Source organism: Aspergillus oryzae, chromosome 5 (genome assembly GCF_000184455.2).
Source record: "Aspergillus oryzae RIB40 DNA, chromosome 5".
In the NCBI taxonomy this organism is placed as follows: domain Eukaryota; kingdom Fungi; phylum Ascomycota; class Eurotiomycetes; order Eurotiales; family Aspergillaceae; genus Aspergillus; species Aspergillus oryzae.
The window spans coordinates 1800649-1812344 of NC_036439.1; the positions used below are offsets into that span (position 1 = coordinate 1800649).

General features: G+C 46.6%; 5 protein-coding genes across 5 annotated transcripts; 1 reads left to right on the forward strand and 4 right to left on the reverse strand.

The window, feature by feature from the left end:
* Positions 1-916: 916 nt before the first annotated feature.
* AO090701000202 (class I SAM-dependent methyltransferase) lies at positions 917-3610 on the reverse strand (the record flags this gene model as incomplete). The annotated part of the gene is made up of 5 exons (XM_023237426.1): positions 917-1421; positions 1488-1518; positions 1576-1601; positions 1679-1884; positions 3383-3610. 5 exons carry the CDS (start codon positions 3608-3610, stop codon positions 917-919), a joined length of 996 nt encoding a protein of 331 aa, XP_023092037.1.
* Positions 3611-3842: 232 nt separating this feature from the next.
* AO090701000201 (NADPH oxidase family protein) lies at positions 3843-4604 on the reverse strand (the record flags this gene model as incomplete). Its single annotated transcript, XM_023237427.1, has 1 exon — positions 3843-4604. The coding sequence occupies one exon, from the start codon at positions 4602-4604 to the stop codon at positions 3843-3845; it is 762 nt and encodes a 253-aa protein (XP_023092036.1).
* A 3548-nt stretch (positions 4605-8152) lies between these two features.
* AO090701000199 (UPF0187 domain membrane protein) lies at positions 8153-9650 on the forward strand (the record flags this gene model as incomplete). Its single annotated transcript, XM_023237428.1, has 4 exons — positions 8153-8268; positions 8464-8999; positions 9061-9234; positions 9301-9650. The coding sequence occupies 4 exons, from the start codon at positions 8153-8155 to the stop codon at positions 9648-9650; spliced, it is 1176 nt and encodes a 391-aa protein (XP_023092035.1).
* A 741-nt stretch (positions 9651-10391) lies between these two features.
* Positions 10392-10952, reverse strand: AO090701000198 (uncharacterized protein; the record flags this gene model as incomplete). Its single annotated transcript, XM_001823020.1, has 2 exons — positions 10392-10746; positions 10816-10952. 2 exons carry the CDS (start codon positions 10950-10952, stop codon positions 10392-10394), a joined length of 492 nt encoding a protein of 163 aa, XP_001823072.1.
* A 234-nt stretch (positions 10953-11186) lies between these two features.
* AO090701000197 (DUF167 domain-containing protein) lies at positions 11187-11667 on the reverse strand (the record flags this gene model as incomplete). The annotated part of the gene is made up of 2 exons (XM_001823019.3): positions 11187-11345; positions 11431-11667. 2 exons carry the CDS (start codon positions 11665-11667, stop codon positions 11187-11189), a joined length of 396 nt encoding a protein of 131 aa, XP_001823071.1.
* Between the last annotated feature and the right edge of the window lie 29 nt (positions 11668-11696).

Here is an 11696-nt window from a genome sequence, read left to right on the forward strand (position 1 = left end):
TCTCAACCGTGGAAAAGGAAGCCGTCGTCTCGAAATGCTGATGCTGGTCTGATCTTCGCAGGTCTATCAGTAAAATCGTGTGCTCAGAGATGGGCACATTCCGGTGTTATCTGCCGAAGATATGAGCCATTTTTGATAAAGCTCAAGTACAAGCTTTGTTCCAACAGGACAGGTACAGTCCCTGAATGGGTTTTGGCCGATTATCCCATATTCACTGTTCAAAGTAGACAAGTTTCAAAAACAAGTTACAAGAGTACAGTTGAAAGCTTGTTGGGCTGTCGAAGTGGGTATCTTGACTTACGTAGTCTTGGGATCGTCAAGATTGGTCTTTGCCGAATATTCTGTCTTAGTGCAATGAAGGAAAGAAAGAACGAAAGAAAAATGCCTCATAATAATCTGTGTTGCTTGTTTTTTTAACTTGTGTGGAATTACGTATATTGGCCTCATAGTCATTATTGTACGGTAGATCATGCTGCAGTGTCTTGGCAGGCAGCTGAAGAACCTATTGGTCTGTTGTAGTGAATGGAGCCAATAGAGAAAGACCTCCAATGACCCGACCTAGTGGTGTTTTCTAACTGCATACCAATTGGTTGGTACTCATGCCAACGGAGACGACCTCAAGAGTTTAAGGACTGGTGCTTGGAGGACTATAGTAAGGGTACTTCAGTCTCAATCAGCGCTTATCGGAATGATGCCTTTCTTAATTTATCAAGTGTCATACAGGAGAGAAAATATCGTGTCCTCTGACTCAAGACGAGAGGCAGAACGAGACGAACACATTGATATAATTTTCAGCACTATACAACTGCATATGGAGAGACTTCTCCATCCAGCCGAGCAACCATCGACATAAGTGAAACGTTTAGACACAGAAAAAGCAACAGAAGAGAAGGTTAAATAGTGAGAAAGGGAAACGCTACAGTGGTTTCCGCCCGTAGATGAGATACAGTTTCCCATACTGGTGCACTTCCAGATTCTTCGACTCCCGCAGCACGTGCATATTCAAGATATCAATGTCCGTTTTGCTCCAACCCAGAACTTTCGATAGCAAAACATTGGTATGTGCCAGAACAATATGGACTTGATGAGCCTGGAAAAATCTGCCAATCTCCTTTTGCTTCGGATCCTTGGCCCACGGACTTGAAGGCGCTTTCACAACCTTGCAAACTACATCTATGAAGACGACCTGTTTTATGTAAGGTGCTTTCTCGATCGAACCGTCATCGGAAAAAATATCGACAGTAAAGCTTTGTATCTCGAAGAATCCACCGGGATGCAGATGAGCGAACGCTTGCTTGCATAGACGAGGGAAGTCGTGTATAGATCCAGCAAGTTCCCGACCATAGATGTAATCAAAAGGATGGGCGTACGACCATTCCGATTCAAAATCATCGATTTCAAATTGGCAGTTTGGAGGGACCCTGCGAATCACATGAAAAATGAGAGAGAGGTTCCAACATTGACATTTCAACTCGGACGTGGCTCACCATCTCGGCTGTATAGGGCTGAGGTCATTGCCTGCAGTATAAGATATTAGCCCAAGGTAAGCGAAAATACAAAAGCTATATCACATACCTATAACTTCTGAGGACTGATATTGACTAGCGAAAAACAAGTTCAGCATGGGGAAGGATAGAATGATGCAAGAAGGGACAACTCGAATAAATTGGTGTCGTACTCTGCAAAATCGACAGCCCAGATTCCTGTGCCCGTACCAATATCCAAGACTCTTTGTGGGTTTTTGATCGGGGCAAGGTGGATTTCCCCGTCGAGAATTAGGCTATAGACATGTATTAGACCGTCTAACCAGACACCAGGTATCAAGGTGACAGAACATACCAGAGCATACTCGCCTTCGCGGTACGCATGGTATCTTCGACCGTTCTACAAGAGTAGCTGTTATGCGATGCGACCCTCGGACGAAAGATCCTAGCAATGCCTACCTCATCCCTGATTTACCTAGAAAGTTAGCCTAACTATACAATTCGCCATACGATGGCAACGGGATGTCGAGGGAAGAGAAGCAGCGATTATAGGGGCCGTACTTGTTAATTCAAGACACTCGATGTTATCGATGTCCGGTAACTTTCGGATTCAAGGCTAGATAGGGCGCGTCAGCTGATACTGTGAGGATTCCATGCTGAACTTGAAGATAAGTTACGAGTCATTACAAGCAGAATCGCTATCATGGTAATGCACATCCTAATCGTGATAAGCTTGAGCATTGGACTGTAGATATATATCCAGAGAGCAAGTCAGGAAACATACGTCTGGTTCATTTCCGGGTCAGTAGTGACCTGAAATTGCTCAGCCATGATCCTCGGGTCTACGAACAGGACGAAGTGCAATTTGAAAGTAGGTGCCAACTGTGGTTTAAATTCACTGACCGAGGACGGCTACTCACAGCACCCCTCATCTGGGCATTTTTAGGAATAGCTAATATAATGACTAATAATGGACAAAGCAAAGCGTTGCTGTATAATGTAGCTATTATAGCTACTGGGAAGTAGGCGGCACTTTTTACCTTTAATGGCATGATATGTGAACGACGCTAATGCACCCGCACAGAAGCATTATGTTTGACGGTATCTGAGAGTAGCAAATAGTTCAAATGCATATACTGGAGTTCCAAAAGTAAAGTACGTATAACTCTGCCGTCGTGGTTGTCACGGTTCAAAGTGATCGGCCTTTTGGAAAGTATATGAAATTTGAAACTTCCTAACGGCTACGCATCAAATTGTAATAGTAGAGTACCATTAAGGTCTTTATTATATCGATTCTATACATCCACTATACCTTTTGCGTCGTGGGACGTGGATTCCTTGAATTTTATTGGTAGGTGCCTGGTAATAACTACCAGGATTAAAGTACTAGTATGGGAAGCCTTAGGCCAAAAGTACTGATCAACATTAACAGTTTCTATGTAGGCTAAGTGTCTTTTGGAAACCCTTCGAGAATGTATAAACGCTGCGATTCTTGAACAATCTTGCCAATCTACTATCCCTATTCGTGGCTAAGCGCCAGAGGAAAGCCATTCTACTTTTCTGAGGGGCAACAGAGAGGGGACACAAAGATGAATCGTTGCATGTGGTCCGGGAGATATAAGAATCTGTGAGATAGTTATCGAATCAAAGGGCTGTTATAGCATCAACCTATGTCCTAGCATGTCACAGATTCAGTGCAGAGTATATGAGATCACGGAGCCATAAGTAGCTAAGTTGTTCTATCCTAGCAAGGAGTTAAAAATACGCCAATGTAGATTTAACCGAGGAAAAGAGTATTGAGGCTATGCCGCTGTACCTGGGTAGTCCACGCTCACCACATAAACTCCTACTCTCTCAATCAGCAATCTATTCTCGCCATAGCAACACGGAAGACTAACCTCTGTATGCAATGTGACCGAGGGGCCAGATATCTGTCTCTCGCGTACGACCTGCCTCAACGTATCAATCATCCCTATCGGGCCGCATCCACCGATGCCCACCCGTTCCTCGGAGCCACAGCCTGAGATGCAGTCCGAAATCAGAAGTCTGATATCTGGCCGTCCTTTCTTCATGTAAACTGCATCATGATGTATGGCTCCAGGCGCTGTTGTTTTCGATAATCCCATCTCAATATCGCCGACACTGGGCAAAGCGTTGGTTAGGCTTGGAGATTTGTCAGGTACTGGCGTCGATGAAACAATTGATACCCCGCTCGACGTCGCATCTCGGGTGACATAGATGGAAATATTGACACATGGGCTTTCCTAAAGCTTGGCAAGTTGTGGTTCAAACCACTCGAGTGACTCTAGGGATAAAGGGTCAGTTGACTTTTCTCAACAGAGCTAGGATAAATTTATGCTAGATGTAGATACACCTACCCAGACTTCTGATTGCCCAGAGGAACTCTATCTGCTTTGAAGTATTACGAGCAGCCAACGTGTCAAGTGAACCGAGAGCAATGGCAAATGTAAAGCTGGCACCGCTACCTCCTGCAACGAAAACTACCTTGTCAAATTCCACGAAATTCGGGACCTGTCCGTATTCCCCATCCATAGAGCACCTGAGTAATTGACCTTGCTTCTTATGAGCGAGATAATAGGGATCACGGGTGAAACCATCATATGCCCGGATAACAAACTCAGGAGGGCTCGAGGAGACCATAGTAAATGGGTGAGTCTCAAACAAACGGATAGAAGGCAACCACAAGAACACATGAGACCCGGGACGACAGGAGACATTGCGCGTAAGTCTAACGTGCACTGTATCTCCCAGCAAGGCAGTGACCGTTGCGTGGTTTCCGACTGAAAACCAGCAAATTTTGGCCAGTCGTAGCAGTCGATCTGAGAACCACATACAAGATGTGAAAATGACAATCACGAGCGAGTGAGTGGATATTTTGGGTCGGTGCATTCCCACCATGATCATGATGAGGATAAACATGAGGACATGCACCATGTAGAAGACTGTCGAGGTGAGCCCTAATTCACCCCAGAGCACAATGAAGATAAGAATGTAAATCACTTCGTAGGATTTTCGAACAAACCACCCTATAGTGGGTAGACCTAAAACAAACATAGCTACCCCTGCTACGGCACCAGCGGCATTATCGATTTCCTGCATTTTGTGAAGACTGCCGGACTGTGACCAAGCAGACAAGTAAACTATGGCATGGAGGAACATTAATCCAATGGTTGTATACCCGGCCGTCTTGTGTAGGGGGCGTAGCTTTTCGTACGATCGTCCGCTTAAGGGAGCAAGTGGAGTATTGCGGAGAGTGAGAAAAACGAGGAGAAGGAGGTTTGCAAGAGCGACCCTAGGTCTATTAGCTATGAGCTCTGAAGGAGTAGGCACAGTGCGAGGGCTAAAATACCAGCCGAGACGTTTTCCTACCTGTGATGAAGGTCAATTTCGAATCCAGAAATCTTGGGTAGCGGGACGAACGTACAAACTTGAGGCTGCCTAAATCAACATTGGTCAAGATCAGGACCAGGTTGATTGCCCAGTAAACCATGTAAAGTAACCACCTCCCAAGGTACAGGCCGTATATCGTCCTATCAATAGCTTTTCGTATGGATCTATATCTTGCTATTAGTGGATTTAATGTAGAGAGAATAATGAACGCATCGGTGCCAGTGAACAAATGTAGCGGCCAAAGGACCTGTCTATAACTACTGACCCTGCTAAGCGCATGAGTGAATACTATAAGGCGGTAAAGTGTCTAGCTCTAGGACATAGCCACACGCTTGTCTGAAACGCTTACATGAAGGTTTTTAATATGAAGCCCTCGCCCTATGCCTTGATTTTTTTCACTACGTTGATGATTATCGCCTGTCGGCCAAAATACCGAATCACCTAGGCTGTACGATCACACCTTAGTTCGCCTGCCTTTTACTACTACATGAGCTTGAGCCTGAACACCCTCCCTGGATCCCCAGGACCTACGCAGCTAGGAACCTCGGTAGTCTGGGAACAATCAGTGTGCGTATCGCTTATTTCAACGCTATGGAGCGGTACGCTGTACACTGCTTTTACCTAAAGCCAGAGCTTCGTCAAGATAATTGTAACCTTGCTACTGGGGACTTTGATATACCAATGTTGGACCACGTAGTGCTGAATGACTGAACCAATACCTTATAACCAAAGCCTTTTAGTACCCGAATCGACTACCTTTTTCTATAATTTTTGAATGTAACTTTTGTTATGCATAATATATTTTAGTACCATCAAATATTAAAATAGTTGTTATATATTTCTTTACTGGGCCATTTAGTAAATACAAAGCCAATGGGCGCAATGAACCAGCCATTTAGTGCAGTAGACGCAGCCACCGAGAGCAACATAACCACCAAGGATATCGGGATACTACCGAAGTAGGAGATCGGGTTGGATTCAGGGGGCACAAGGCCTAGGGTCGGGTCTATTATGTGTTGAGGCTGCCTAAACGGGCCTAGCGCTGTTGTTCCCAAGCGATTTCTCCCATTCAAGCATCTTATTCGGAATTCAGGCAGTTTTCCCGCTCAAGATATCTAAATATCTGCCGTTTCACATTTGCTCAATACTGAGCAAAAAGCAGTCCTTAGCTAGCTCCCGTTCTGGGAAGGAAAAGTAAACAATTACTTGGGTTTCTGCAGAAAAACAATTCGCTAGTCGGCAATAGAAGCTCGTGTTCATGAGGCGTGCTAACCTTGGCGTGCCTTGAAACTTGGAAGAGCAGCAACTTGTAAGACACATAACTTTATGTTTATTTTAAGATATCAGAAGTCACTAGCCCCTTATTCGCAGAATCCTGCGCTGTGCATCGACGAAATCACATTTCGCTTCCCACGCCAGTTAATAGTAAGACGGTATTTGTACTCCGGATCTCCATGAGGTATGATTTTATTGGACTTTTACCAATATTGAATAGGCATATATTCGATGTAAGTGTTCCAAAGCGATCCGGTGTAGAGGATTTGTTCGTAGCGCGATCGCTTGGAGAAGGGCAACATTTAACTTGGAACTTTTCAGGCACCCCGTGGGCCTGATCACTAACTACTAGTGCGGCGGGAGTTGCCCAATGAGCCGAGTGCTGACTCGTCTGATATCGGACTATGCTATTTTGAGCAAATCTCTACCCAACTTGAACTCAAAACAAATTAAGTGAAGAGACTGGAGGTCGATGGATAGCATAGAGTGTACACAGTACTGGTAGTATACACTATCTTACATTCGTTCAAGAGCATAGATGGCCTGGTTTCGAACAATTCAGAAGCTATGTTCAATTTTCAGCTTGCTGAAACCGATGTCATGTGATGTCTAATACGCACGAGGTGGGGCATGTCAAAGAGAGTGTCCAGAGTGGACTAGCAACTGTCATGCTGGGGAACCGGTTACTTTTAGTAGTTTTGGACCGGAGTACTGGTAGCCTTCCTTCCCTCGAGGAAGGATACTGAAGAAATCAGCCGGGTACACTGCACGATCCTATATACTTTTTTTTTTTTTTCCCTCTCTTTTTATTTTTGAAGATGCGTTGTTCAAAAACTCGCCATCCTACGCGGCAGAGGAAGAAGGGGACCTGAGCCGTGTTTCAAGTCGAGGGCAAGTGGATGGAGAATTAAATTTGACTTGCCGCCTCCGACGGTCCAGAAGCCTCCAAACCTCCAAGGCAAAGGGACGCAGCGAATGAAGGGAGCGTCCTGTCGAGAGCGGATACTCCCGTGCGACGTCTCGGGGCGTGGCGCAGTCCTCGCCGTTGCGAAGATAGTGAAACAGGAGGCCTGGACCCAAGCCATGTCCCCATTCCATTGGCTGTCATATCATCCGGCTCTTCACGTCAAAAGCTCCACTTTATACACGTCCGTCCATCAAAGACACGAGAAGTTATTCATGCACTTACGCACTACGCCCTCCATGGCACTAGCTCTCCCCGAGGCCTAATCCTTTTCCACGGCTATTTTCTTTATTCTTAGCACTGGCGCTGTCTGCGAGTCGGAGAAATAATGTTCGCTTGGTGTCCAGGGGAGTCTAGAAAATCGGGACCCCTCTTAAGGTTAATGCTGGAGACTGTACTGTAGATATAACCCCGGCGGACCCATTCGTTTAGTTCGATCTTGTTTCTTCTCCATCTTTTTGTCTATCGCTAATTCCTTAGTTCACTCCTTTTTTCAGTGTTAGTCTGGCAATTTCATTTATTATCCTTTGAAAAAGGGTTTGATCACCCTCTTTCACTCTGTTTTATACACACGTTTCTTTCTCCTGTTCTATTAGTGTCTGTATAGCGCTTACATCCATACCCTCGTTGGTCCCTTACTCCTAATCCATTTGCATCCTCCCGAAACCCCGATGGAGGGACACAGTTCACCATCTGCCGCTGCAGATGTGCCGGCACAAGCTGGAGAGGGTCCTGCCCCAGTTCAAGCCGACATTCGTTCTCATGCTGTTCACCATGACCAAGGAGCTCTCCCGGAACGAGAGTCGTCACCAGCTCGTCGTATCACACCACGCCCAACCTTTCTAGAAAACCTCGCCAGTACCCGAGATTCCCAATTTATGCTTGACCGACGGAACTCTAGCGAAATCGATCGGTACTTCGTATGTGACTGAGTCTATATTTATCTACGAGACGTAAACAATGACCTAACCAATTTCCACCGGCAGCATGGCCCCCGTGACTTGGACAAGCATTCGAAATGGCCCACCTTCCTCCGAATGCATGGCAGTGTGCTGCCCAAGATGATCCTGCCTCTGTCTTTTGTTGCGGCGTGGGCCACTCTGATCACACTACTCTCGAAATTCGTACACCCTCGTTAGTATAACTGGTGACCCCATTAAAGATTGCGTCCGGCTGATCAACGTTTAGTGGGGATCAACAACATTCTGCTCACAGTTACTGGTTTCGTCGTCGGTTTGGCATTATCTTTCCGGAGTTCGACGGCTTACGAACGGTAAGCCGACTGCTATTGAATTTTGTGCCTTGATGATTTCTAACTAAATCATGTAGATGGGCTGACGGCCGCAAATACTGGTCGCTGCTGATCCAGACCTCGCGTAATCTGGCTCGCACGATCTGGGTCAACACAAAGGAACGTGAAGGAGAGTTGGGAAAGGAGGATCTCCTGCAAAAACTGTACGTTGGCATCAGGTGTAAACGGCCTCAGCTATATACCATCTTTTCTGACAATACTAGAACCGCAATGAACCTTATCCTAGCTTTCGCTGTCGCGCTCAAACACAAACTCCGTTTCGAACCGGATATCGCTTATGATGATCTTGCGGGCCTGGTCGGCTACCTGGACACCTTCGCCAAAGATGCGCATGACCGTCAGCGCCTCCAGCCTCAGCGGAAGTCACTCTGGAAATCGACAGGAGAATACCTGGGTGTCTCCTTTGCCGAATCGAACCCCCGGAAGCTCGTCAAACGATCCAAGAAGCCACTGGGTCATCTTCCTCTGGAGATTCTTAACCATTTGTCGGCTTATATCGACAGATGTATTGCGAACGACACCCTCAGCATCAGTTTGCATCAAGCACAAGCCAGTATGTGCCACCCGGGTATTTGCGATGCTATAGTAACAATAGATACTAACTTGAATTCTAGTCAACGGCCTCGCTACCCTGAACGAAGTCGTCACGGGAACTGAGCGCGTCCTTGACACCCCTCTCCCGACAGCGTACAGCATCGCCATCGCGCAAATCGCCTGGATCTACGTCATGTCTCTACCCTTCCAACTCTACAACACCCTCACATGGGTGACCATCCCAGGTTCAATTAGTAAGAATCCATGCCCTGCCCCTCTGACCTCTGAAAGATTATGTTAAATCTAACTAACAAATCCAGTCGCCGCATACATCATTCTCGGTCTCGCCACTATCGGCAGCGAAATCGAGAATCCCTTCGGTCAGGACGTCAACGATCTTCCTCTGGATACCTACTGTCGGCAGATTGCCTTGGAACTGGATATCATCACCGCTACTCCGGCGCCCCGTGTCGATGATTTCACCGTTCGTGACGACAACTTGGTTTTGTATCCACTTAGCATGGACGGCTACAATGACTGGAAGGACCGAAGCGTCGAGGAGATCAGAGCTGCACTTAGAACGAAGGTGATAGCCAACTCCCCTTCTTCTGCCTTGGGATCGGATGAGTCGACCGTTGTTGGAAGCATGAGCAGTAAACAAACGGTTTAGATGGATGACTACGCGTCAAGAGTTAAAACTTAGACTTGAAAAAGAAAAAGAAAAACAAGGGAATGAAAGGAATCGTTCAAAAGTTACTATCAGCGCCGGCATTGGGTTTCTTTTTTGAGCATGCGCGTTTCGGTGTTTCTGTTGCTTGAGGACAGGGAGTACTCCACTCGTTACTGCCATTTACATTCATGTCATTCGTTGTGAATATGTTGGCTTGGGATAATCGCTACTTGGTGCGCAGATGTACATGATGGATTTATACATTAGACTGTTTATATTGAAACGACTGGATTGTTTGGGTTTGAGCAAGAGGTTCCCTTTGCTGCAGTGCGTCTCATAGGTTTTCTTACAAGAGCTATTGTAAGAAGTGCACCCGAAATCACGAGGGCGCGACTGACAACCAGGTTTTGCTATACCGCCCGGAAATATAGTTGGTGCTCCGCGCTTGGTCATTACTCAGCCATTCCTTCAGTCAGCTGGGCCTTGTGATAATCCTCCGATTGTTTTCCGACCCGAGACGGGATGCTAGTTCTCCACCTCATCATTGCGGTGAAGCTCGTTTATAGGGACTAACCATCGTCCCGACTTCTCGTGGTTCCGCGTGTGAGTGCTGTATACGATCGCATATTCATGTCGAAGGAGAATATCCGACCCTGAAAAACGGGCCTAGTCCACGCCATTCTTGTTTCTCCGATATAAGCCGAGATACCACTAAGACGCACAGTTCCCCTGTATCACAGATCATGGAGCGAACAAATCTTCCCCAGACCCCTGAGTCAAAGCTCCCAAATAATTTCCTTTAGCACAGACCCTCCACGCCACACTACCCACCGAGCCACCGCCAGTGCCTCCTCCGATCCAGGAGCTCACCGCTGCAACGACAGCAGGGGCATCTTGGCGCGGGACACGCAGCCAGATAAATTTATCCGTGGGCTTTGGTTGTGGAGCTTCAGGGAGGATTTTTAGGATGTCAATTGAGATGGCTGTGCCTGACAGGCCGAGAAATTGTGAAAGCGCAGAATTGATGTGTGTTCGAGCTGTGAGCGGGTCGAGGGGCTGAGATTGGACGGCAGTCGATGTGCCTGGTTGGTGGATTCTGTAGCATATAGACATTGTGTATTAGTAGGGTTCACTGCTTGCATGTGAGCAGTTATAGACGACATACAGCTGTAGCTTGAGATAGGTCCATGGCGGGTTGCGCGCAGTGAAGTGGATCGCTTGGGTCGCAGCTGCTTTAGACGCGACGCGATCATCGGGGGCTTTTCGTTTAGAGGAAGTGGTTTCGGGATTGGTGGAAGACATTCTGACTTTCGGATTCCTTTGTTGATGATTAGGTATTTCTTATAAAAAGGCGGCTACTTGAGCATAATCTGTGCGGATGGTGTGTAAAGCGAATAAAGATCGGCGTTAACAAAGAAAAAAAAAGTTCGGAGAATTCCCGTGATGTCACGCCGGTGTCCCACAGTTATCGAAGCGGATCACCATGATCAGGTCGATGATCCGCCTATTGAAGAGCTCAATAAATGGAGGGTGCTGTTATTTCTTGATTACCGCTTCCTCCAGCTTTTGGCGCACTTGCTGTATAAATTTCTCTTCACCTTCGGACCCAATCTCCAAATCAGAAACACAAAGTGTCTTGTCGCGCGACTTCAAACCGCGAATGACGACCACCGTAGATTTGGGGACTTTGAGGATCTGGTTTTCGCAGTTAGATAACTATGCTGATCACATCTAAGAATAGTTTCTAATTATTAAGAATGAAAGGGCGAGAGATCAGTACCTGAGCAAACACTCGTGATACGGCCGCGTTGGCTTCGCCGTCTCGTGGGACTGCAGCCACGCAAACGTCCACTTTCTCGGGGCCAACGGCTATGATACCTTCGCGATTTGCAGACGCGTTGGGCTTGACGTTGCAGGAGATTTGTAGACTGTACTTGTTCGAGATTTGCTTGGGGTGACGGTGTTTCGTGGCCGTATTCTGGATGAGACGAAATAGTTGAGACGATGGGTTCGACATTGATAAGGTTTTAATTAGGACTGAGATTT